The sequence below is a fragment of the Prunus avium genome, chromosome 5, assembly GCF_965620075.1.
Source record: "Prunus avium chromosome 5, drPruAviu1.hap1.1, whole genome shotgun sequence".
NCBI lineage: Eukaryota > Viridiplantae > Streptophyta > Magnoliopsida > Rosales > Rosaceae > Prunus > Prunus avium.
Window position 1 is genome coordinate 28,891,752 of NC_142288.1, and position 23,376 is coordinate 28,915,127.

General features: G+C 37.4%; 4 protein-coding genes across 6 annotated transcripts; 1 reads left to right on the plus strand and 3 right to left on the minus strand.

Moving 5' to 3' along the window:
* Window positions 1-327: 327 nt before the first annotated feature.
* LOC110753406 (Pentatricopeptide repeat (PPR) superfamily protein) lies at window positions 328-3,546 on the minus strand. Its single transcript, XM_021954313.2, has one exon. The coding sequence runs from the start codon at window positions 3,401-3,403 to the stop codon at window positions 464-466; it is 2,940 nt and encodes a 979-aa protein (XP_021810005.1). The 5' UTR covers window positions 3,404-3,546; the 3' UTR covers window positions 328-463.
* A 2,766-nt stretch (window positions 3,547-6,312) lies between these two features.
* On the minus strand, window positions 6,313-11,051 carry SPPA (signal peptide peptidase). Of its 2 annotated transcripts, XM_021954301.2 has the most exons (13): window positions 10,514-11,051; window positions 10,235-10,418; window positions 9,894-10,031; window positions 9,472-9,642; window positions 9,294-9,397; window positions 8,795-8,862; window positions 8,517-8,683; window positions 8,326-8,395; window positions 7,696-7,850; window positions 7,360-7,465; window positions 7,175-7,262; window positions 6,932-7,075; window positions 6,313-6,713 (listed from the first exon to the last, which is right to left on the minus strand). In XM_021954301.2, exons 1-13 carry the CDS (start codon window positions 10,964-10,966, stop codon window positions 6,480-6,482), a joined length of 2,082 nt encoding a protein of 693 aa, XP_021809993.2. In that variant the 5' UTR covers window positions 10,967-11,051; the 3' UTR covers window positions 6,313-6,479. The 2 variants fall into 2 exon arrangements, with proteins under 2 accessions (XP_021809993.2, XP_021809994.2); XM_021954302.2 differs by lacking the exon at window positions 6,313-6,713 and having other exon boundaries at window positions 6,934-7,075; window positions 7,167-7,262.
* Window positions 11,052-16,043: 4,992 nt separating this feature from the next.
* On the minus strand, window positions 16,044-21,557 carry LOC110753398 (phenylalanine--tRNA ligase beta subunit, cytoplasmic). 2 transcript variants are annotated; one of them, XM_021954303.2, is made up of 19 exons: window positions 21,405-21,557; window positions 21,246-21,301; window positions 21,059-21,156; window positions 20,644-20,773; window positions 20,443-20,558; window positions 19,995-20,061; window positions 19,658-19,699; window positions 19,431-19,472; window positions 19,108-19,184; window positions 18,900-19,026; window positions 18,642-18,809; window positions 18,254-18,370; window positions 18,061-18,162; window positions 17,734-17,943; window positions 17,429-17,536; window positions 17,138-17,233; window positions 16,966-17,049; window positions 16,470-16,558; window positions 16,044-16,306 (listed from the first exon to the last, which is right to left on the minus strand). In XM_021954303.2, the coding sequence occupies exons 1-18, from the start codon at window positions 21,460-21,462 to the stop codon at window positions 16,490-16,492; spliced, it is 1,767 nt and encodes a 588-aa protein (XP_021809995.2). In that variant the 5' UTR covers window positions 21,463-21,557; the 3' UTR covers window positions 16,044-16,306; window positions 16,470-16,489. The 2 variants fall into 2 exon arrangements, with proteins under 2 accessions (XP_021809995.2, XP_088109584.1); XM_088253458.1 differs by having other exon boundaries at window positions 16,452-16,558.
* A 119-nt stretch (window positions 21,558-21,676) lies between these two features.
* On the plus strand, window positions 21,677-23,208 carry LOC110753399 (Ribosomal protein L7Ae/L30e/S12e/Gadd45 family protein). Its single transcript, XM_021954305.2, has 4 exons — window positions 21,677-21,915; window positions 22,020-22,089; window positions 22,577-22,682; window positions 22,826-23,208. Exons 1-4 carry the CDS (start codon window positions 21,780-21,782, stop codon window positions 22,985-22,987), a joined length of 474 nt encoding a protein of 157 aa, XP_021809997.1. The 5' UTR covers window positions 21,677-21,779; the 3' UTR covers window positions 22,988-23,208.
* Window positions 23,209-23,376: the final 168 nt, after the last annotated feature.

Below are 23,376 nucleotides of genomic sequence, written 5' to 3' on the forward strand. Positions count from 1 at the left end.
CCCGAGGTCAGGTAGGGTCCACCGACAACAAATAATCTAATCCTATACATTTGGAAATCTAGAATTGTATCTCATTCTTTCAAGAAATTTGTACGATTTTGTTAGTGGTGTGGTGTGGTGTAGCCAAATGTTAAAAAAATCTTGCAAAAAAATATCAAAAATAAAAAGAGATCGGATTCATTAGTTTTTGTCCTCTCGAAAATGTGCTTTGAACAACAGGAAGTCAAAATTGATAAATTTTGTAACAATGGGGGAGTTAGAGATTGAAATGCAATTATAGATCTAATGAATAATGTTTCAAGCAATTATTGTCGAAAGGAGCTTTGACCCCTCAACTTTGACTTCCACTAATGAATAATGTGATTATTATTACAAATAAAAATCATTTCGGTTATCACTTACATTACATGATGTACAAATGAATGAAAGTCTCTGAAAACTTGCTTGGTTTTTTTAAATTTATTTACCAATAATCTCCACAAGAACAAAGGCCATGCTTGAAATGATGGAAGCGCTTATTGTCTCTCACAACTATCTCTCTTTCAACAACCTTGGATATCAACTTAGCAGCATTGTGACAATCTACACAAATGCGCAGGTTTTTGCAGATTCTCAATGTTGCACCTTTACTCATCTTCAACAATCCAAATGAAATGGCAAGCTTCTCACTGTGTCCCCTCAATATTTCAATCTTCTCCTCCTCCTCTTCCAGTTCATGAAGCACAGAGCCTGTGTTGGGTCTATATCCAAATTTACTTATCTTTTCCTCTAATATGCTCCACATCTTCTTAATCTCTCCTGACTCTGGCAGGGAAGTGTCACCAGCAACAAAACTATAAACTTGCCCTCCAACTTCAATCCAACTGTGCCCGGCGTCTTTCTGAAGGCCCATCTCCTTCATCCTTCGCCACACCCGTCTCACATCATCCCATTTCCCTGATGCAGCATATAAGTTTGACAGTAGCACATAACTCTCTGCCTTTTCAGGCTCTAATTCTATTAACTTTTCGGAAATTTTCTGCCCCATATCCAAGTTATTGTGAAGCCTACAGGAACTAAGCAATGAGCTCCACATTCTGGTATCCGGCTCCTCAGGCATCTCATGTATGAGGTTTAAAGCTTCCTCCAATTGGCCAGCCCGACCAAGCATGTCCACCACACATGTGTAATGCTCTAATTTTGGATCAATTCCATACAAGCTCTGCATCTGGTTGAAATATTTTAGCCCCTCCTTAACCAACCCAGCATGGCTACATGCAGTTAGAACTCCAATAAACGTAAAGCCATCAGGCTTCTGCCCCAAACTTACCATTTCTCCAAATAGCTCTAATGCCTTGCTTCCATGTCCATGAACTCCATATCCTGCAATTATAACATTCCATGATGGCACATCTTTCTTAACTAACCAATCAAAGACCCTATGAGATTCTTCTATGCAGCCACTTTTTGCATACATATCTATGAGAGAACAACCAACAAACAGGTCTTCTGTGAGGCGAGCTTTCAAAGCAAAACAATGTAATTCTTTTCCCAATCGCAAAGAAGACAGTTGAGAGCATGCCTCAAACATGCTCATTGTGGCAATTTCACAAGGTAGGGTTTCATCAGACAACATTTGCCGAAAGAGATTGAGGGCTTCATCAGGAAGTCCACTCTGAGTGTAACCAGTGATCATTGCATTCCAAGACACTCTACTTTTAGCTTCCATCCTATCAAATAATACTCTTGCGGATGATAATTTACCACACTGGATGTAAAACGATAGTAATGAAATACCAATGAATGAGTCCGTTTCTAACCCATCACGTAGCACAAATCCATGAATCTGTCTGCCATGTTGAAGAAGTTTCAGGTGGGCGCAAGCTAAAAGGAGGCTCCCAATGCTAAACCAGTCAGGATCCAAGCCTGAATATTTCATTTCAAGGTACAAATCTAAAGCCTTTTTTGGATCTCCATTTTGGGCATAACCACCAATAACTGCGTTCCAGGAGCTCACTGTCTTCGTCTCTATGCCATGAAAGACCTGCTCAGCCAAAGTAAGTGACCCGCATTTTGCGTAGGCTGCAACAAAAGCATTGGCGACCAGTTCATCATATAGAAACCCATGTCTGAATGAGTAACCATGAAGTTTTTTCAAGCTCAAAAGTTCTGATTCCTCTAAACAAGCTGGTAACACATTCAGTACGGTAACCTCATTGACCTTCACTTTCTCCTCTTCCATCTGCATTTTTCTGAAAAGATCAAATGTGCCACAAACATCTCCTTCTCTAGAGTAGCCTCCTATGATGGAATTCCAAGAAACCACATTTTTCTTATCATTCTTATCAAACAAGACTTGAGCTTCAGCCAAGTACCCACATTTGGAGTACATGTCCATCAAGGCATTATTCACCATCAATTCCTGGTTCAGCCCCAATTTCACTGCCACACCATGAATCACCATCCCCATATTTACTTCTCCTTTCCCAGCACACAACGGCAATATAGTCACCAATGTTGCAACATCCGGTACCAAACTTTCCTCACCCTCCAAAATCTTCCTCAACAAACTGTAACACTCTTGAGAAAACCCATTCTCTGAGTACCCGCATATCATTGAATTCCAGGAAACCAAGTTCCTTTCAGGCATTAAATCAAACACCCTAACCGCATCTTCAATTGACCCACATTTGCCATACATTGCAATCAATGCATTACCCACAAAGACATCTGACATCAATCCCATCTTCACAGCCATCCCATGGATGACCTGCCCCAAACCCAGGTCCAAGAGGCCTCCACATGCCTTAATAAGACAAGGGAACGTAAAATTATCGGGTTTAAATACCGTGACGCTAATCAACTCAATAAACACATCAATTGCATCACCATAAAGCTCGTTTCTTGCATAACCACTAACAAGTGCATTCCACTGGAACAAGTTCTTCCTCTTCAACCCATCAAAAACCAAGCGAGAATCTGAAGGAGAACCACACACGGAATACATAGTAATGATGCGGGTATTGAGAACAAAGTCATTGCTGAACTGGGTCGAAGCCGAGACCAAGTCGTGGACTTTGCGTCCGGTTTCGACGTCTTTGTGGCGGCCACAGGCCTGCAACAGGGCACCCATTGCGTCTTTCTTTTGTTGTAAACTGGATATGGCATTGCGAGAGTCTGCTTGAAGAAGGGTCAGAGCCTCAGAGAGGTTTCCGGTGTCGCAGAGATTGTTGATCTCTTGGAGCAAATTGGGTTGGGAAAGTGAGTTGTGAGGTGAAGTGAGAGGTTCTCTTTGGTGGGTTTGAGTGGCACAGAAAGAAAGTGAGGCGTTTGGTTTTGGAGTGAAGATTGAGTGAAGGGAATGTTTGGTGTTCGGTTTGGGCAGGGGATGGCATGAGAGTGGTGGTGCCACAAAAGCCATCATTGAGATGAGATGCCTGTAGGGACTCAGGCTCTTTGGTGTATTTGAAGATTGGAACTGGTCTCTGGTGTTGGTCTTTTTTGGCAGTTACTGGACGATGACAAGACTATGAAGACTAAAAAGGAGTTATTTTCCACCTCAGATGTTCTTCAAATATTCCGGCAGGTGAAGGAAGATTTCATCCCCCTTCTTTCCCATTTAATTTGTAGGATTTTGCTAGTGGTGTGGTGTAGTAGCCAAATGAAAAAATAATCTTTAAAAAAAAGGGTAATATCAAAAATAGAAAAAGGATCGGTTTCCTTAGATTTTGTCCTCTCGAAAATGTGCTTTGAAGGCCCCTCAACTTTGACTTCCACTACTTACGTGATTATTATTACATTACATGATGTACAAATGAATGAAAGTATCTGTCTGCAGCTCTGAAAACTTGGTTGGTTTTTATTTATCAATAATCTCCACAAGAACAAAGGCCATGTTTGAAATGATGGAAGCGCTTATTTCTCTCACAACTCTCTCTCTTTCAACAGCCATGGATATCAACTTAGCAGCATTGTGACAATCTACTATCAAAGTTGCACCTTTACTCATCTTCAACAATGTAAATGAAATTGCATGCTTCTCACTGTGCCCCCTCAATATTTCAATCTTCTCCTCCTCTTCCAGTTCATGAAGCACTGTGTTGGGTCTATATCCAAATTTACTTATCTTTTCCTCTAATCTGCTCCACATCTTCTTGCAAAGACTCACAATAAGATATTGTTAAAACAGCCCTAGCATCCCAGCTAGCCACTGGTTACAAAATAGCCTGTTAATCCTAGCCCTTGAGATTACTTAATACTCACATGTCACACAATTTTAAATAACTAAGATCAACAAGCCTTTTGGGCACTCCTGCATCACAAACAGACCTAATTTGCGTCGTGAAAACTTGTCACCAACCATTACCAATTTCATGCATTTACAACAACAAAAGCACCATGTAATGGGAACAGGGACGGACCCAGGATTTCAAAGTGGCGTGGGCTAAATTTACCTTACATACAAACCTATAGAAAACTCGACAGTAAGATTGAATTTCATTGATAACAAAAAAATACACGGGGGACATAATGCGTCTTACTCCTCAAAATGCATCTAATGCAAAATACAAATACAAATAACACTTATATAAAGTATAACCTATTGAATAATATATAGAAGATGTAAACATATAAACTAACAAAATCCCTAATTGATAATTCATAAGTCTCAATTGTAAATCCCGTTTGGGGTTAGTTTGTATCTTTTATTAGTGAGACGTGGTGTAGTGGAGGTTTGTTAATGAGATTTATTTGTGTGTGGGGTTAGTTTTAATTTTTTTATTGTTATTAACTTATTGGTAAGACATGCAGGGTAGGTTTCTTAATGGGATTTTAATTGGCTGGAATGGGGGAAGCGGGATGTGTACTGGAGCAAAATTATCATAAATATTGCTAATTCTCGTCAACTGACAGCTTATGTAGCCCCTCCACATTACAAGGAGTAGCAATACTGCATCTATTTTTAGGGTTTTGATGTTATCTCCTAATTATTAAATAGATAGACGGGTGCTATTTTAGCAACTAACCATGGTGTTATAACTTCAACATTTTTATGAATGATTTGCGCATAGAGGGATTCGAACCCCTCCCATTTTACTCCTTCAACACTTTAACCACCATATCACTTATGTTTTTGTGAAAATTTGCTAAAATATTTTTATATATATATGGTTTTGTTTTGAATTCTTTTTGTAAGAAACAAATTTTCACATGAGATGAGTAGTAACTATGGTTATACTCATAACCAACCATTTCCCTACCCTTCATATCCCATTCCTGTTGGGATGGAATCAAGCGACTCATGGAAAGAATCCAAAACTCAATCTTCAAATGATTTTGCTTATGGACAACGTCAACCAATCTCGGATCCATATGGGTGGCATGTTAACAATTACATGAAAAATTATTTTGGGGATTTATCATTTGATGACTACTCTTCAAAATATACTTACTCTACACATAGAGATGATGAAGATAGTGAAAATTTTGAACCTCATAGGAACTCTATGTGGTACTAAGTCACTCATGTATCTTACCATGCAATGTATAAAGTGTAAAATATTGTAGTAATTCATTATATATAAATGATTATGGTGTGTTTAATCTTCTTTCATTAATTACTACATATTTTCTACACTTACAGTATTTGCCAGCTCGCTATATAATCAACTTAAATCAGTTAAATCCATCATGCAATGTATTTCCTTCCAATTTTTTGTGATAAACTAATAGATAATTGACTAAATAAACATCATGCAAAGTTTCAATAAAAATTTCCAAGTTTTTCTTACAATTTCCGTGGTTTTTATTCAATTTTTACAGATACCGATAATATCCCGATATTTCCATCGATATTTCCGTGTTTTTGGACTTCCGATATTTCCGATACCATCGATAGGAGAAATGAGATGAGATGATATGATAGGGTTTAGGGTTCGGTCCGGGCCTTCATGGGCTTTTTTATTTTTCAGGCCGGGCCTAGGCGTGATCACTCATGTTCCAATTTTATGTGAAGAGGCTGAAATTCCATTTGTTTGTTTATGTGCCCTCAAAAGAAGTAAGCTGATTTTAATTAAATTTTCTTTTTAAACTTATTTCACCTTATACAATATATATTATTCAATAGGCGAGCCTTCGTTCATATCAGCTGCGTCATTGATCCACAGATCACTAATCTTTAGTTTGTTAATGTTGTCTTCAGGATCATGCAAATGCAGGGGCCACCAAGAGGGGGGCCAACTTGCCGTGTTCTGGTGGCAACCAAGCACATTCTAGCGAAGCCAATCAACAACATTCTTATTTCTTTAATTAATATATTGATGCAGAGTAAACTTGTATGTATAAATCCGTTATAACTTTTATATATAATAATGATCAGTAAATACAATATACTACATTTTTCTTTTCTTCTTTTCTTTTGAATCTTCTATGGCTACAACACTCGAGCATGCATGCAAACTTAGCCGTCCCAGAAAAAAAAGGGATAGCTAACAACATGGTTAGAGGGAACTGAGGTAATCTTTCAGCAAAGAGAAGATGGGGTTAGCCTGAGAAGCTCCCTCTAGCCTTTGAAACATGATTCCCTCCATCCGGGCTTGAACTCCTCCATCACCAAATGTCAAGTCCTGCAGCAATTCCTTCATTGTTCTATCCACTCCAACCAAACTGCTCCCTATGCCACTTAAAATTTCTGGCAGTGTAGGGGACGGTCTTGCGAGCTCCACGAGTGTAACCTTGCACCATTAGAGAACAACTTACAGAGACATAGTAACGGGTATACACAAACATATTACATTTTGCAATACACATAAATAATATGTAGAGAAGGTCATAACACACTCAAATAAAGTAGTTTTTAATAAATATGGAGTTAACTTGCTCTGCATATATTAGTAACACTAATTTATATTCATAACCCATGAAATAAGAAGAGATTTTCTTATAACCATACCTGTCTGTCTTGGGGAATATTTGCCTTGAGTTTTGCTATTGCGACGGCCCGAGAAAGTCCACCAATAGCATCAACTAAACCCCGTGAAGCTGCATCCTTACCAGCCCAAACTCTCCCTTGTGCAACCTCCTCCATTTTATCTACCTGGCACCGCAAATAAATAGGACATCTTTAGATTTCAAGGTAACAGGAGTGAAAAGAAAGCGACTGAAACCAAAACGAAGGTTGAATTGACCAGCATACAGTCATTGATCTGGAAAAAGCTGCCTTGTCTCGAAATTGCTTATATGCATTCTGTGCAGATTTAGCAAAGAGTTCAGCTTCTTCTGGTCTGTACTAGGGACGAAAAGGAAAAGTTGAAACTTTTTCCATTTGTACGAATATAGGAGATTATTACATACACCTAAGAGTGCAACAAATTTGTTTACCTGAAGGATCGTTGTTCAGCTGCAAGAAGCTCTGCATATTTTCCCCTTGATATGATTTCCTTGTTGAAGCCAATCTTCTCATACAGTTTTCCCAAGTTAAACTTCCCTACAAACAAAGATTCATATACTAACTTACAACAGCTAACATAATCCAAATTTCTTTCTGCATACCAACAAAAGGATTATAAACTTGTTAAACTGAAAATAGATAGATAAAAAAAGATCCCACAATTATAACAAATATTTGCTGCGCATTTAGATTTGTGGCTATCTATGCGCATTTGACCAACATGAATATACTTTTTATAATTTATAATTATGTACAACCAAATTCACCTGTCACAACCCCAATGGAACCAGTCAAGGTTAGATTTTCTGCAACAATGGTGTCTGCTGCCATTGCCATATAGTATCCTCCACTTGCTGCCACATCAGACATTGATGCAATGACAGGTTTTGATGCAGCCAAAAGTCTGATTTCCCTCCACATTCTGCACACCACAAACACATCAGGGTAACTAGTTAATTGTGTGCACACATAAACGCACAATCACATATTTTCTTCTGTACAAGAGTACTTGCCAACATATCAACTTTTACGGGGACAAATTCCAACATCTTAGAGTTTTATGCAGCTAAAACAACAATAACTTCAACACCTCATGCACCCAAACATGTCACACGGAAAGGCTTCAGTTTACTGATATCATATTGACAGGAGATCTATCTTCTACATCAAGCTCATTCATTATAAGCATACTAAATATTCAGATAAACGGAAGAATGAATCCCTTACTGCTGCTCTGGCACCCAGATCTAAATCATGTGTACGAAAACTTCCCTACTCATTTAGATGCTCAGGACATTACCCCACTTACTACAAATGCTACACTAGTTGGCAATATTCCAAGTTGTGATAATGGATTTGTTGCACACAAAACTCAGCTAATACATACTAGCACTTACAAATCAGAAGCAAGGGCATCACCTCCAGGGCTGTCAATTCGGATGATAGCGGCCTTATACTTTTTTGATTCTGGAATGGGTAAAAGAGTATCACATGACAGAGGTACAAAAATTAAAACAGAAAAACATATGCAAATAACCAGTGCTGAAAGTTTCACATTAAGAATGAACTTATTTAAGACATATAATACCTCTCACACTACGAATCTTCTCAATGAACTGTTCCCCAATAATACCCGAACCAGGAAGACTAAAAGAGCCCCGTACACGACTAATGCTGCCTGAGGCTCTAATTATGGCTATCTTGTCTTTGCTGCCTGATAAGCCAACAGTCGATTGTCGAACCTTAGAGTATTTCCTGTCGTAATAATGAAAAAGAGGGAGGATGGGATAGTTATATACGCATACAGAGAATAGAGTGGACATCACATCGTAATAAATGAATGCCACCTATAAGAAAGTTGACTACCTGTAATCAACCATAGGAAGAACTTTTTCTTTTTGTACTCCAAGTCTTTCCTTCAACAGTGAAATAACCTGCGAGGGATACATATTATTTAAAAAGTTACCAGCAAACTATCATAATGATGAATAATGTTTTACAGACACAAATCGCTCACCATATGGATGACTTTCGTATCAAAATGGGGTCAACAAAATAATTAGGATTAACACATCACAAGATATTACACTGTGAGAGCAATACAGTATGTATCTTTTCATATCATAAATAAATAAGACTAGGTAGTTACCATGCCCTAGAACTTAAAAATACTAAGACAAACTTGAACATGGATGGAAATTGAAATTTAGAAAAAGAAAACTCTCTCAACTTTCTTTAAATATAAGTTTAAAATCTGGATCTGAAACACATTGAAACAGCGTTCTTACTCTCCATGCATCTAAATTTTCTTTCTTCACATGCATCAAACACTAACCCAAAGCAAATAGGAACCAGAATTCCATACCTCATCATCATAGTGTATGTTTGTGATCCAGCCCTCTTCTTTAAATTTTTCTACTTGGTACACTCCTTCATTAATAAAATTCTCTATGTCTTCTCTTTTCTTTCCTGTAGAAAATTTTCAGAAGTTCATAAGTTCTTTAAAGACTTGAAGATTGGTCAAATCTCAAATCTCAAAGCACCTCTTGTAGAAGAAATTACATCCAGCCAATTCCCGTATATATTATCAAGCAGTGCAGTCAGCATCTCACAATTTTCTTCAGACATAGTTTTGCGTGCAAGTTGATCGCCGGCACTTTTGTATTTACCAATCCTTTCCACTTGTGGCTCAATTCCAACGTTTTCAAGAACACCTGAAAGAAAATACGAATGCCACACAACATGAGCTAATGAATGACTTGCGCCATAAGTACAGCACAGGTGAGGCTAAACAGGAAAAGGTAACAAGTATCTCTAACTTACAAGCATCTACGAAACCAAGAATCTGTATGATCAAATCATCAAGACCATTATTATATTCACAGTTGCAGCAGTGTTGGTATGTTACTCGTCAAAAGGGAATTCTTGCAAATATAAATTACGGATCTTAGTGAAAGGAACTGACCTCTTACGAATGAGGCCTGAACTGTGAGACCAAATAAAGAAAAATAAGCACTTGGAGGGGCATATATCTCTTGGCATGCAGAAGCAAGGTAATACTCTTTCTCTCCACAAGCAGGTACATAGGCCAAAATGAATTTTCCTGCAAGAGTGAAGAAATCAGGTACAGATATTGTTGAGAGTATTTGTCCCACATTGAAAAGTTAAGGGACCAAGCCTGGGTTTATAAGGAGTTGGGCTACTCCCCCCATTGCCAATTGGTTTTGGGGTGGAACCTCAACTTCCTTCATGGTATCAGAGCAGGTTTATAAGACATAACATAATCACAATTCTGAAAATATTCACCTGATTTCTTGAAATCCAATATATGCCTTCGAATTTCTTCGACTTTCCCCCAACCACAATTCAAGCTCTCAATTTGGAGATAGACACCAGTAATTCGAGGATCATACGCTGCTTTGACCAAGTTCTCACAAATTTGAGGTAGCGATAGTCCACTGGAGAATCGACTCTTTAGCTGATCAGATACCTGAACCAATAATAAAATAAATAAACCAAAAAAGAAAAAGCTCCAATCCCAAATTGCCAAACACACTCACAAAGTAGAAATGTGAAAAAGAAAACCTGGCCTCGCAATTTGATGGTCAAGACGCTGCCTTTTTTGACACGCTCCCAAGGGAGGGCAATGAGCATGCGAAGCTTGACGACGAAGCTCTTCCAAGAGCTCATCTTTTGAAACTGAAACTCGCCAGTGGGATAGTCCTTGTCTGGTGTGCCTGTATTGACACTCTCACTGTTAACCTTACCCTGAGGCCCAGACTCGCCATCGATTTGCTTCAATTCTTCTTCTTTGGTCGAGGACGACGACGACGACGAGGAGTCGAAGGCGCGAGCCGAGAGGCTTCGCAGAGAAAGAGGGGGAGAGAATGAAGAGCGGAGGCATTGGGGGTGGAGACCTGAGAGAGAGAAGGGAGTGAGGAGAGGCTTGGAAAGAGGAGTCAAAACGACGGCGTTTAGGACACGGCGGTGGATTGGGGTGAGATGGTGAGAAGTGTGAAGCAGAATGAGCTTCGACATTCCTCGCTCTGTTCGTAAAGCCTCTCTCTCTCCCAGGGAACACAACAGACAAAGGAGCGTTGTAAATTGTAAGTACAAGCCAAGGAGAAGAGGAAGAGGCGGATGGCAAAGGTTATATTTTATCCACGTCACCATTTTTGCCTTGTAGACGACGTGTCATATCCTCGCGGGCTTTTATTTATTTATTTTCTCTTTCTGTTATTTTTATATATCCGTTGATTGAGAAAATTGTAAGAACTACTATGTATAAAAAAATATTTGATTATTTTTTAAAGAATTTTGTAGCTTTTTGGAAAAACAAATAAAGAGAATGGTTGCTTGATATTTCAGAGTTGCTAAGTTTAATCGAGTTGTCTTTGAAATCAGTGGCAGCTCTACCTCGCTAGTGTTTCGTCAAATGTATTTTATCTTGTTATGCATCCTATGAAAACCCAATAAATAAAACCATGAACTTTAGGCCCAAAAAAAATATTGAAATTTTGGCAAGAAGGGTGTGAAGGCCCAGAGTCTTATGATTTTGGGCCTGGTGATGGAACACTCTTTGTTCACTATTTTAGATTCTTTTAAAAGAAGAAAAAATAATCATTTGTGCATACAAAGACTCTTTCCTTTTCCTTCTGTTTTTTTTTTTTTTTCAATGAAGAAAGGTTTAAGTTGAGGGGAGGCTACTCTATCTCCGTTAGGCATACCAAGGTCTTTTGAGAATTCATCTCCATCAGGCATACCAAGGTCTTTTGAGAACTTACAGAGGGGATTTTAGCCTCATTTTTTATTTTTACATATTACCCACCATGAGAGATTGTTGACTACAAAACTCGAACCTAAGCATTAATAACAAAGATTACATCCAATTGAATGAACATATGGATTCATACAACTGATTTGGGGCACAAGCAGACTATGGATTCAAACTAGATTTTTTATTTATAATAAAAGAATATTTGTTACCAGGCAGGACTAACTCGAAGACTCAAGCACATTCTAGCTAGTTACTCAACAATTATATTAATTTCTTGAATATATTATATATATATTATCCTTACATTAAAAGAGATACAATTCAGCTAACCCCGTTGCTACCTACCTCTACCTACAAAATAATAATAATTAGCAGATGAAGAACATCAAAACATCTATATAATTTAATCTGCTGCTGTTTCCAAAGCCATTCTTCTGATCAACCTGCCTGAAGCTAGTCAAGTAAGCCTTAGCGTTTCTTGGCATGAGTCAATAAAGCCTTGTCTTTCTTCTCTTCCTTTCTCCTTCCAGCTCTAGGTTGCTGCTTCTCCTTTGGTTTCTTCTGGGCCTTTTTGTCAACAGCCAAGCCATGACCTCTGGATCTCTCTCCTCCATGGTGGTGATGGCTTGGGCCAGAGGAAGCATCAGAAACCATAGAATCATCACTGTGGTCATCCTTATGACCATCATTTTCTCCATCATCTTCACTGTTTTCATGGGTCATGCTAGTGCCATCTTCATTTTCACCATCTATGCAGGAGCCAATGTACATTGTCCACCCTGATTCACTGCTGTGACATTCTTCTGCACCTCCGAAGACTTTGGAAGACTCCATATGATATTACTAGACTGAAAGAACAAGGGAAGCTGATGAGAATATTAATAAAGAAGCAGGGGATATTAACAAAAGTATAGAAGAATTCTTAAATAGGAAAAGAGAGAAGCTAAATTACTGCTCAAACAAACAAGAAAACAAATGCAGCTATGTCTCACATTACATTTGAAAGCTACACCACAAAACAAAACCCACAATCTGTGTCTTTAATAGGCTAAGTAAGAAGGAAGCTGCAATAACTCTCAGTACCACACCCCCTGGAAATCTAAATATACCCATTAATTCTCTGACTTTTTCTGCTGAGCAGAGAGACAGCTAGAAGCTGTCAATGAAAGTGAAACCTATCAAGCAAAACAAAAAGCCTCCTCCATACATACCAAAGGTTTCTTGAATTTGAAAGGACATGGTTGGTTGGTTGTTCACTGGGTCATTTGGTTTCATAAGATCAATCAATCAGATCAATCAATCATCTTTATTTCTCTCTGCATATGTCATTATTAAGAGAAGGAAGGTATGGATGCCTTAAATGCGCAAAAGACAGACCGGGACTTCAAGACTTGAGGAGGAAAGAGAGGAGGATACAAAAACAAAAACAACTAGAGAGAAAGAGAAAGAGAATGAATGAATGCATGAATTATTATAAGATAAGCAAGACCACCCCTGTCTGTCTTTGAATAGGACACAATAAGACCTCTTCACTACCTCATTTAGCTTTCACATATTTACCTGTAAAATGCAAACCACCCAACCCAACTGGAGTTTAGGGTTTTCTTTTTCTAGATAATATATATGATATGAGTTGAGAATGAGAATGAGAATAAGATAGATAGGAAGTTGTCAAATATCTGTGTCTGCTGCTGCTTGTGTCCAGTACAGTCCACCAATTTGATGATGTGCATGTGTGTCTCCTCCTCAAAGCAAGGTTTTGTTATGTCTGTCGTGTTATTGGGTGAAGGAAGAACACGGGTCCTATTACAAACTCAATTATTTGCTTCTATATCCCTTCCCTTCCCTTCCCTTCCCTTCCCTTCCCTACAACAACAGGAAGGATAAGGAAGGACACTGCCCTCTCTGCCTTCCCTTATCACAAACAATATGCAATCCAGCTTGCTTTGCTTTGCTACCTACCTAGACCTAGTCATATAATAAGACTAATATTTATGCATGTTGATGTTGGTTGGTTGCCGTAAAGATTGAATTTCATATCAAGCTGGATCAGAAAAAAAGAATGAGTGAAAAACCATCTATCTATCTACTTGCCTCATTTATTGCTCTGCTGCTTCCTGCTTCCTGCTTTTTCAAGGTGAAGTTTGGATTGGAGGGGTGAAAATTATAGCGATCAATCAGACATATATCCTCCCTCCATACGTTACTTCTGTAATAACTTTTTTGAAATGACATTTGTTACAATCAGCTTTTCAAAATCTAAACTTGCTTCTCTAGTTAACCAGACAATTTATCCTGTACCTCGTTTATCATTTCAAATTTTGATTTTTTGGGGCTTAACTTAAGATCTGAATTTGTAATTTACTCACTTTGTGGCCAAAATAAAAGAAGCGAAAATTTGACAACTCGTGTGGTGGACCATCCATGATTGGTAAGGGCAAGAACAAAACGAACTTGAGAGTTAAAATCCAGGTGGTTTGGGCACACCTTGCCCCCAATGCTTTTGAGCATGATTTTTGGTTGTTTCCCGGTGGAAGAGAGAGAGAGAGAGACAAGGGTGAGGCCCATGTATTATTCTTGCTGCTTGTCCTTTTTGTGGTGATCACATCCCGATTTGCTTCTCTCTTTGTCTTCCACGTGACTACTGTTGAGGTTGTGGTTTTTGCAAAGGGACAATTTTGTCAAACATGGACCAGATCATCTGACTGATTCTCTTGTTTACTTACTTTTTTTCTTTCACATTTGTATTTTCTAGGCTTAACTCTTGATTTGCCTCCTGAACTTATACCTAACTTTTGATTTAACTCATATTTTTTTCCTAGACGCATCCCTTCCCTCCCCAGCGGTGACAACAGATCCATGCTCCCACCCCCACAAAACTCAGCCTGCAACCTACCCCCTACAGAGAGAGAGAGAGAATATATATTTCAATTTTTTAAAGTTTTTTATTTTATTTTTCTGTATTGATATATTTTTAATGTACGAAATGACAATTTTGACCTCATATTTAAAGGCAAATTGGATGAAATGTTGCGGATTTAGACGTTACGGGGAAAATTGGAGGAAAAATATGTTCATAATTCACATAGAGACAAAACAAATGTGGTGAAGGAGAGGTGGCATTGATTCATTGAGGTCAATTCATAGATAAAAGGGAAATCGAACTTATGACCTCGGGTGCATGTTCTTAATTATTTGAGATACAACCCCCTTGCATGATTTGTTTGATATTATTGTAATGTGTTAATTTACATGCCATTTTAACAAGGGAGATTTACCCAATATAAGAGCTCAAATTATAAAAATATCCTATATGAAATGGACTTTATAAACACACCCAAAGCCCATTTACAACATAACAAAAAGGCTTTTAACTCATTTTAAATGACAAAATTGTCATTGATTGCTTAAAACAAACCCAACCCCAAAACATATAAAAAAGCCCAAAACACTCAATAGGGCATCAGAGTAATTTAATAATCAAAATTAAATTCAATAGGGCCAATTGTCATTTTTTGGGTTTGTTTATAGAAATTAAATGATGTAGGGTTTATTTATAATTTTTGTGCTTAAAATGGGTATTTGACTAAATATCTCAAGTTGGATATAACAAGGCCGTACAAATTTATTTTTAGGTCTTATTATAGGAATTCTTTCCTATTGTAACTCTTGGCGCTTTGTACATCCTTATACATATTTTAGAATGTTGATGTGTACCTTTGCTCATAGATGGAACTGGCATCTGTGAAATAAACTATGCCGGTTATGGGGTCGATATCCAAACCCTTGAGGAATCGGAATGGCATTCCCTCTGCACTGGTGGCAAGTTTGGTTGCCAAGCATCTAGGCCATTCAGGAATCGGAATGGCATTCCCTCTGCACTGGTGGCAAGTTTGGTTGCCAAGCATGTAGGCCATCTTTCGTCTCTGTTAAAACTTTTGTTTTGTTTTTGTTGATTCCAATAAACAACTTAACTATCTGACGCCTTTCACCTTAATATTACACAAATCGGGGGGTAAAAAGATCGAGGTTGACATCATGATGGACTTCTTGTTCTTCCTATTAATTTAGCAAGAGTAAAAGTCGTAATGATTTTTTCATATTAATATTTAGGCTTTATATCATTTCTGCAATGCTGAAACAAACATTGACGACGTGAATGATATTCTTCTTTCTTTTCTTTTTTGGTTCAACATGATTTTTTTTTTTTTGTGTTGGAATATTAATATTGTTCAGCATGAACCGATTTCATAATACGTGTGTATCTTAGGCGAGAAAGAGAAGAAAAGGAAGCTGGGTCAAAAGCGAAAAAGTCGAAACAACTCAGCCCTCAGTTCCTTTTTGTGATAGTAGTTCAGTTTATATTAGGGATAGTTTTGGTTTTTCGACTGTCAAAGTTGTTTTACATTTTGGGCCTGTAAAGTCCAACAAATGCGCCCATTCAAAAGGTCTTAACACCTACCCTCTCCCCTTCGACTTACCACGTCTTCCTCTTAAACAGTAGCTTAACAATTCAATATAAAATAGCCATGACTATCTCTTTTACAGCAATTAATCAGCCATGACTGCAACTAGGTACTGGGCGAGGCAAACAAATTTACCTGCAATTTTAAGGCAAAAATAAGGAAACGAGCACCAGTAAAGCTGATAATAACTAGATCTTTTTCTTGTGTGCAAGTGCGTGGAAGAAAGGGGGAGAGCAAAAATCTTGAATTAGTTGGAGTAATGGGAGGGAAACAGAATAACCTTGGATACGAATCTTACATTTGTTGTTAGAATAGGCACTACAACAAACTCTCAACGTTAAGTTCTACAAACGAGCATGGATCAGGAATGTCGAAGTTGTTTAACACCTGAAAATACATTAAAATAGACAATTAAAGTAATTATGATATAATATGCTCCCCACGTTTCATTAAATAAAGAAATCCAACCAGAGAAGAATGAAAACTGTGTCAATATAAATTCACTAGTGTGCATATTTTGGATTATATCCTTCAGTGGTCCTGTTTTCCTAAACCTAGAAGAGCCTTTGATGGAGAGGAACTTTCTATGGAGCTTAACAATAGTTTTCACCTGATTTTTATACTCGTGGATGAGGAAGGATTTCATTACTGGGATTTTGAGAAATTAGATTGCATGAAAAACAGTCAAGTACATTGTTTCACTTGTGAATGGTAATGCACGAATGGCAAAATTTTTAGGGCCGCATCTAATCTGTAGCTATAATCTTCGCACAATATCAAGTGATGATACATACCTCAGGGTGCACAATGCCAAAAGTTCCAATGTGCTTCCCCTTATAGATAATGCTTGCTTGCCTACCCGGAAGAAACTCGGGTTCCTTCAGTAAATGTAAACAGAGAGCGAATGATTCATACGAACCTCCAAAGATATAGCAAAAGAAAATGCAAATGAAAGAATATACTCACATCTGAAGGTTGTATGAAGTACCCAGTATGGTCACCAATAGGAACAAAAGCAGCACCAATCGCTTCCATAACCCTGTCCACCAAGCCATGAATTAACTGCATATCGGAAACCCAAGGTAAGTAAATAGGCAATTATTTCTCTTTGTTTAACATAGAACTATCCAACATCCCAGTTTAGTAAATTATGAAATAATACATATCATTATACCATTTAAGCAAAAAAATTCATCAAACCATCACTAGGTTCTGAAATAGGTGACCAAACTGTGTATTCCAGGTTTTGTATTGTACCTCAAACCCAGAGCTAGCACCACAGAAAAGAGCTGCTAGTTGGAGTTGATTTCTCGCACCAACATCTTTCCTCTCATCCAATAGTGCTATATCACCCACTTCGAAAATCTTCAACAATGTAAAGTGAGAAGAAATTTAAAAGTAAGCTTATAACATAAAGAAGATATCAAATAAGAAATAACATTTTCAAAAGATACGAAACTTAACAAACAAGATTATAGACTATCCGTTTGAGGTGGAGAGAGAGAGCGAGAGACTTGTTGTGAAGAAATCATGCACAAGCAAGATAAAATTGTAACATATACCTTTATGGGCTTTGGATGATCTTTGTTGTGACCAACAGTTTTCAATACGCCAGGCATCAGACTGGTTCGGACAAGTTCAAAATCAGACGATCGAGGATTTCCAACAACCACTACCTTCGATTTATCATCTTTACGATTTAACATAGCAAAATTTTCTCTCCACGAGCCCAATATAAACGTCAACACCTCTGTAAACCCAGTCATTGCAACCTAACACAAAAGTTTGAGACAACATAAAAGAAGTCGGAATAAACAACACTTCATTAAGTAAACTATGGAAGGGTAAAACTTAAAACTGTTATTTATCAACTAAAAAGTTTTGTTCACCTCTAATTTGATATGGTCAGTGAGCTCATTCAAGGCTAATGGCTTCAAAGATGCAGGACTTCGCTTTGGGATATTATTATATCCATATGCAATTGCAACATCCTAAACAAGAAAGAAAATGGGTTATTATAGAAACATGACAAAAGTTTTGATTTATAATCCAAAAGATTGTTATGACTAATTCTAGTTGAACCTCCATGACATCACAAGGATGAAGAATGTCGCTTCTGGTTGGAGGTACAAATACTGTGATATCGCCTGATATAGACTGCTCAGCACGCAATTGCATCCGATTCAACAAATCAGTAACCTATATGATAATAATAAAGAATTATTAGAAAAGGAAAAAATTGCAATATTTCAACTACATCTCACATACATGATAGTTCCTAGTTTAGATCAGAAATCTTTTAGTAAAACTTGTACAAAATAATATCAACCAAGTCACATGCAATCAATAACAATACTAACTTACAGCCTATCACTAAGCAAATTAATAACCTTATTCCAGACATCAGTAAGCAATATTAAAGAATAAAGTAGGAATAGGTAATATGCAGTTAACCTTATTCTTGACATACCTCTTCTGCTTCCAAAGAGACTCCAATTGTACCATTAACGTATGATAGGGAAACCTCCATGTTGTAGATTGATAAATCAGGATAGACATATGACGTTCCATCAGAATATATCACTTCAACAGGTTCAATCTCAAACTTTCTTTCACAATATGCTGAAAATGCTGTTACCTAAAAGAATACAAGTTGATACCATCATCCACTGATAAGTGAGAACCAAAAACTAGCAAATAAATGCATCACAAACTTCCAGCTTCTTACTATTGTGTTCAGAACAATCTTGGCCTTTGTTAAATCAGTAGCTGTACATTCTATGAAAACATTCTTTGTCTTCAAATTGATTGCCGAATGTGCACCATTAATAATGGGGGGTAAAGACAAAACAATTCTGCCAAAATAAACTTAACGTCACTCATCGAGACAAAGCCATAATATAGTAATAAATGAGTGAGAAAAAAAATTATCATACCTGTTGTGATCATATAAAACAGGAAACACCGGCGAGTTCTCTATTATGTGCAAAAACTTCTTCAGTTTCAAATCTGACTGCCAGAATACAGTGGTAAAATATGGATCAAGATACTTTACTTTCCTAATGTCATTCATGAGTCATAATTACCAGGTCATACAAAACTAAGGAGATTCTGAACAAGGATGTGCACGAAATGGCTATTATTGCAATGGTTTCTAAATTGCTGATTCTAGTTTGGTCTAGACTAACTATAACATTTCCCCAGAAAGAGGAAAAGGAAAGAAGAACAAATATAAAAAAGCACCCAGTTAAGAACTCACTCTGTAAAATTCAATGAGCTGATCAGCTCTAAAGTTCTTCACCTAATATAGAAATCAAAACGACATGATATTAGTGCTAACAATAGCCATTAACAAGTATCTTCAAACTATTAAAAAGAGAGAGAGAGAGAGAGAAAGAGAGAGAGAGTATATATATATATATATATTACAAAATCATAGTCATATAAACTACTAAACTGAGAATAGCATAAAACTTATAAAATTACCTGTTTCAGAGGCACAAAATTTATACTTGAAGGTGGCAAAGCCTGAACATGGAAAGAAAATGTAAGTCAACAGTAGTATTGTCTTACATATATGAAGTAGAATTTAGCAATCAAAGAAAAAACATGAAAAATTAATTCATCAACATGCATGTTGTATCAGGGGATCTTTGCCTAAGACAGAAATTTCTACTTTTCATTCCTAGAACTGAATGTTTCAGCAAAGGATCTACACTGCTACCATAAATTAGTAGAAAATTCAATATCACATGACCCCTTAAACAAAAAAGGAATGCAAAATACAAAACCATAGCAAAGGGAACATGTTACAAAAGCCCACCTCATATGTGAAAGGGGCTTGTAATGTATCCAAGTCATGAGTCCCAATGGCAACTAGGGTTCTTCGCCTATAAAATGAATGTCAGATGTAAGCACTTCAACTGAATAACCACAGAAAATCTTTGGGCGGAAAGACAAGCAGTAGCTCTTATCATAACTTCATGCATTCATTCTGATTTGTCTTGCTATTCTTACCCTTCTAACACTTAAACAAACTATTCTGATTTTTTTTTGGTATTCTTACATTTATCTACTTTAAATAACCATATAGATTACTTCAAATTTATTACATAGAAATATGACTACGCCACTCCAATACAACATAAAAAGACAAGAGAAAAAAATTGTCAAAAAAATATTTTAGAGCAACAAAATACAGATGAGGTGGGGGCAACTGGGAGCATGCCAAGCTAAATTGGGAATCAGAGCTATGAGTCAGAAAACATTACCGGCAGATATTTTGATGAAGCTTGTCTTGGAGATCAATAAAGCTGTTATAACTTGCTTCAGTGAAGGTTACACCTCTTAAAACAGCACAGACAACATGAGGGCGAATTGAAGATGTCTGCAAGTGGAAAAGGGGCCTCTATGAACTAAACAGTATCACCAGAAAATAAATAACATCAACCCTTTTCATATCATATAACTACCTCTGGTTTTACATGCATTTTAATCATTGACTCCTTACTAATGTTCGCCAACTTATATGTAGGAATCTCCTCTTCCCTACTGAAAACACGGAGGGCTTGAGCAAGCCCTTCAAGGCAAAGTAAATCATATCTGCATGTAAATCAAATAACAAAGTTGTTCAACTCTTTTTATATTATGTGAAAATCATACAGCAATTATTCTCATTCCTATAGTTACTCCTTGATAGACTGAACAGAGCCTACCCCTTAAGCAGACAAGAGCAGTATGAGATTAAAATATTTGGCCTCAAGGGTTATGTTAATATTAAAATTTGAAACCAACCCATGAAATGAAGTAGGATAAAACATCAAGTTACAAAACATGCAATTAAGACAATTCTCAGTGCTAGTCAATTATACGAAAAGGCAAAGGTACCTATTCGCGGGAACTTCGATCTTGTAAATAACTTCTTCATCTTCTTCAACTTCAGCGTCCAAATGTTTTTCTTTTCTTATAATTGCTTTCTCAGTTGTCTACAAACACACATTAATCATTAGAAGTTTTGGCATCAGAGAAATACAAAAATAAAATAAAACGTGTGGAGAATTAAAAAAATGCTTACGACGTCGTCCAGCTCGATGCCGAAGCTGAAGCATACTTCTTCAAACTCTTCCTGAGCTGTCAGATTCAATTCAAAAACACAAACGAAAGTGAATTCCTTATTGATGATATAAGTACATCGATGAGATGAAGATTTAGAAATGGAACACTGAGAGCTCACTGTAAGTTCTTCCTAGTGCTGCATACAGACGATCCCGTCCCACGCTGACGGTAGGCATGGCGGACTTTGACTACTCTCTCCGATAGCGCACGCAGAGACTGCCACCACAAGAGAGAAGCAAAACCCTACGCTCTGTTTGAACATCGGATGGTTATTTGTTTTTCTTTTTAATTGGGCCGAAGGTTGGGTTTGGCCCAAATAATGTGCATTTATGAAGCCCATCTAAGGCCCACAATTCCTTAAACCCTGGTGATAAAATGAAAAAACCCTAATGTGCAGAAGGTAGGTTTGTGCGAGACTTGAGAGAGAGAGAGAGAGAGAGAGAGAGAGTGAAAAATCCTCGTCTCCAGAAAGGAAGAAGAGGAAGAGAGAGAGATGGGAAGCGATAGCGAAGTAGAGAAGACGGCGCAAAAGGAGAGGGAGAGGAAGAAGATGCAGGCTCTTGCTCCCATAGCCAAACCCCTTGCCGGCAAGAAGCTCTGCAAGCGAACCCTCAAGCTTGTCCGCAGAGGTATATACGCCTACATACACATATACATATTATACGTGTATAAATATGTTATACATGTATGCATATGTATGCAATCTGATGTTTTTTTTGTTGGTATCTTGTAGCTGCTGAGAACAAATGCTTGAAGAGAGGAGTGAAGGAGGTAGTCAAAAGCATAAGGCGAGGCCAAAAGGGGTCAGTTCTTCATCTAATTTCTTTTACTTCTGTAATTTGTATTAGGCAATTCATTTGCTTGTCAAAAATACTGTATTGAACTGAAAGGACCCAACTTTGGTCATAGTAGATACTTTGTTTTTCCTTGTATTTCTTCCCTTGTGTTATATTGAGTAATATTAGTTCTGTTTAATCATTGAGTCCCAGATTAGGTCAGTCTATCTGAAATTATGGGTAGAGTTAAAAGAAAACATCGATTTAGTGAGACATTACTTGATAATTGCATTGATGGTTGACTCATACTAGAGGGCTACGTTATGAGTGTTGTGGGGAGAGTTTTGAAGTAGATTCAAATAGTGAAAAAGGGCCTTAATTTGTCAGTCTCTGTTCTATGGATCTCGTGCAATCAATGTATGCATCTGATGTCTTAATCTGTTAGCTCTACTTCCTTACATTTCTTGGATCAGATGTGGCTGGATTTATTTGTATCATTTGTGCTGGAGTGCAGGTTATGTGTTATTGCTGGGAACATTTCTCCTATTGATGTGATCACTCATGTTCCAATCTTGTGTGAAGAGGCTGAAATTCCATATCTTTATGTGCCCTCAAAAGAAGTAAGCAGCTTATAATTCAATCTTTCTTTATAAAATTATTTCACATTATACGATATATTATTCAATGTGCGAGCTTTCGCACATGTTAGCTGCTTTATTGATCAAAGTATTCACTAATATTGGTTTGTTAATGTCTTCTTCAGGATCTTGCAAATGCAGGGGCCACCAAGAGGCCAACTTGCTGTCTTCTGGTGATGACCAAGCCTTCCAAGGGGGAATTAGGCCAAGAGGAACAAGATAAACTAAAGGCAGATTATGACCAGGTTGTAGGAGATGTTTCTGAACTTCAATCCTCCCTTTTCTGAAGGCTGGAGACATTTTACTTGCCTTTGTACTGATTATCTTATTTGAGGTTCTTTTCCCTTTTTTTAATCCCTCTGACTGATGGGCCTTGTACTTTGTTTTAGAAAAAATTAAAATGTGCTTGTTTGTGTAACTATTGAAGTGGAAATTAGGCATAGTTGGTTTTCTTTATGGAACATGAGATCCCTGTTCATCGCAAGTTAGCTATGAGGTTCCAAAGTAATCTGCTCTCTCTCTCTCTCTCTCTTAGCTTGCAATATGGCTTCCAGATTTGGTTGATCCATATGCAATTCATCATTTTCTATATTCTAGACTTATTTATATATTTTGACAAAAAAGTGCACTTATCTTGGAGCTATGGCTTTGATGAATTAACTCAATTTAGACCATG

Coding starts and splice junctions, on each gene's coding strand:
- LOC110753406 (XM_021954313.2), bottom strand. CDS start 3,403: ATGATGGCTTTTGTGGCACCACCACTCTCATGCCATCCCCTGCCCAAA.
- SPPA (XM_021954301.2), bottom strand. CDS start 10,966: ATGTCGAAGCTCATTCTGCTTCACACTTCTCACCATCTCACCCCAATC. Junction 7,851..8,325: donor GATGCCCTTGCTTCTGATTT/GTAAGTGCTAGT, acceptor TGTGGTGTGCAG/AATGTGGAGGGAAATCAGAC. Junction 7,076..7,174: donor CTTTTTCCAGATCAATGACT/GTATGCTGGTCA, acceptor TTGCGGTGCCAG/GTAGATAAAATGGAGGAGGT.
- LOC110753398 (XM_021954303.2), bottom strand. CDS start 21,462: ATGCCTACCGTCAGCGTGGGACGGGATCGTCTGTATGCAGCACTAGGA. Junction 21,157..21,245: donor GCATCGAGCTGGACGACGTC/GTAAGCATTTTT, acceptor GTGTGTTTGTAG/ACAACTGAGAAAGCAATTAT. Junction 19,185..19,430: donor AGCTCATTGAATTTTACAGA/GTGAGTTCTTAA, acceptor GTATTCTGGCAG/TCAGATTTGAAACTGAAGAA.
- LOC110753399 (XM_021954305.2), top strand. CDS start 21,780: ATGGGAAGCGATAGCGAAGTAGAGAAGACGGCGCAAAAGGAGAGGGAG. Junction 21,916..22,019: donor CCTCAAGCTTGTCCGCAGAG/GTATATACGCCT, acceptor GGTATCTTGTAG/CTGCTGAGAACAAATGCTTG. Junction 22,090..22,576: donor ATAAGGCGAGGCCAAAAGGG/GTCAGTTCTTCA, acceptor GCTGGAGTGCAG/GTTATGTGTTATTGCTGGGA.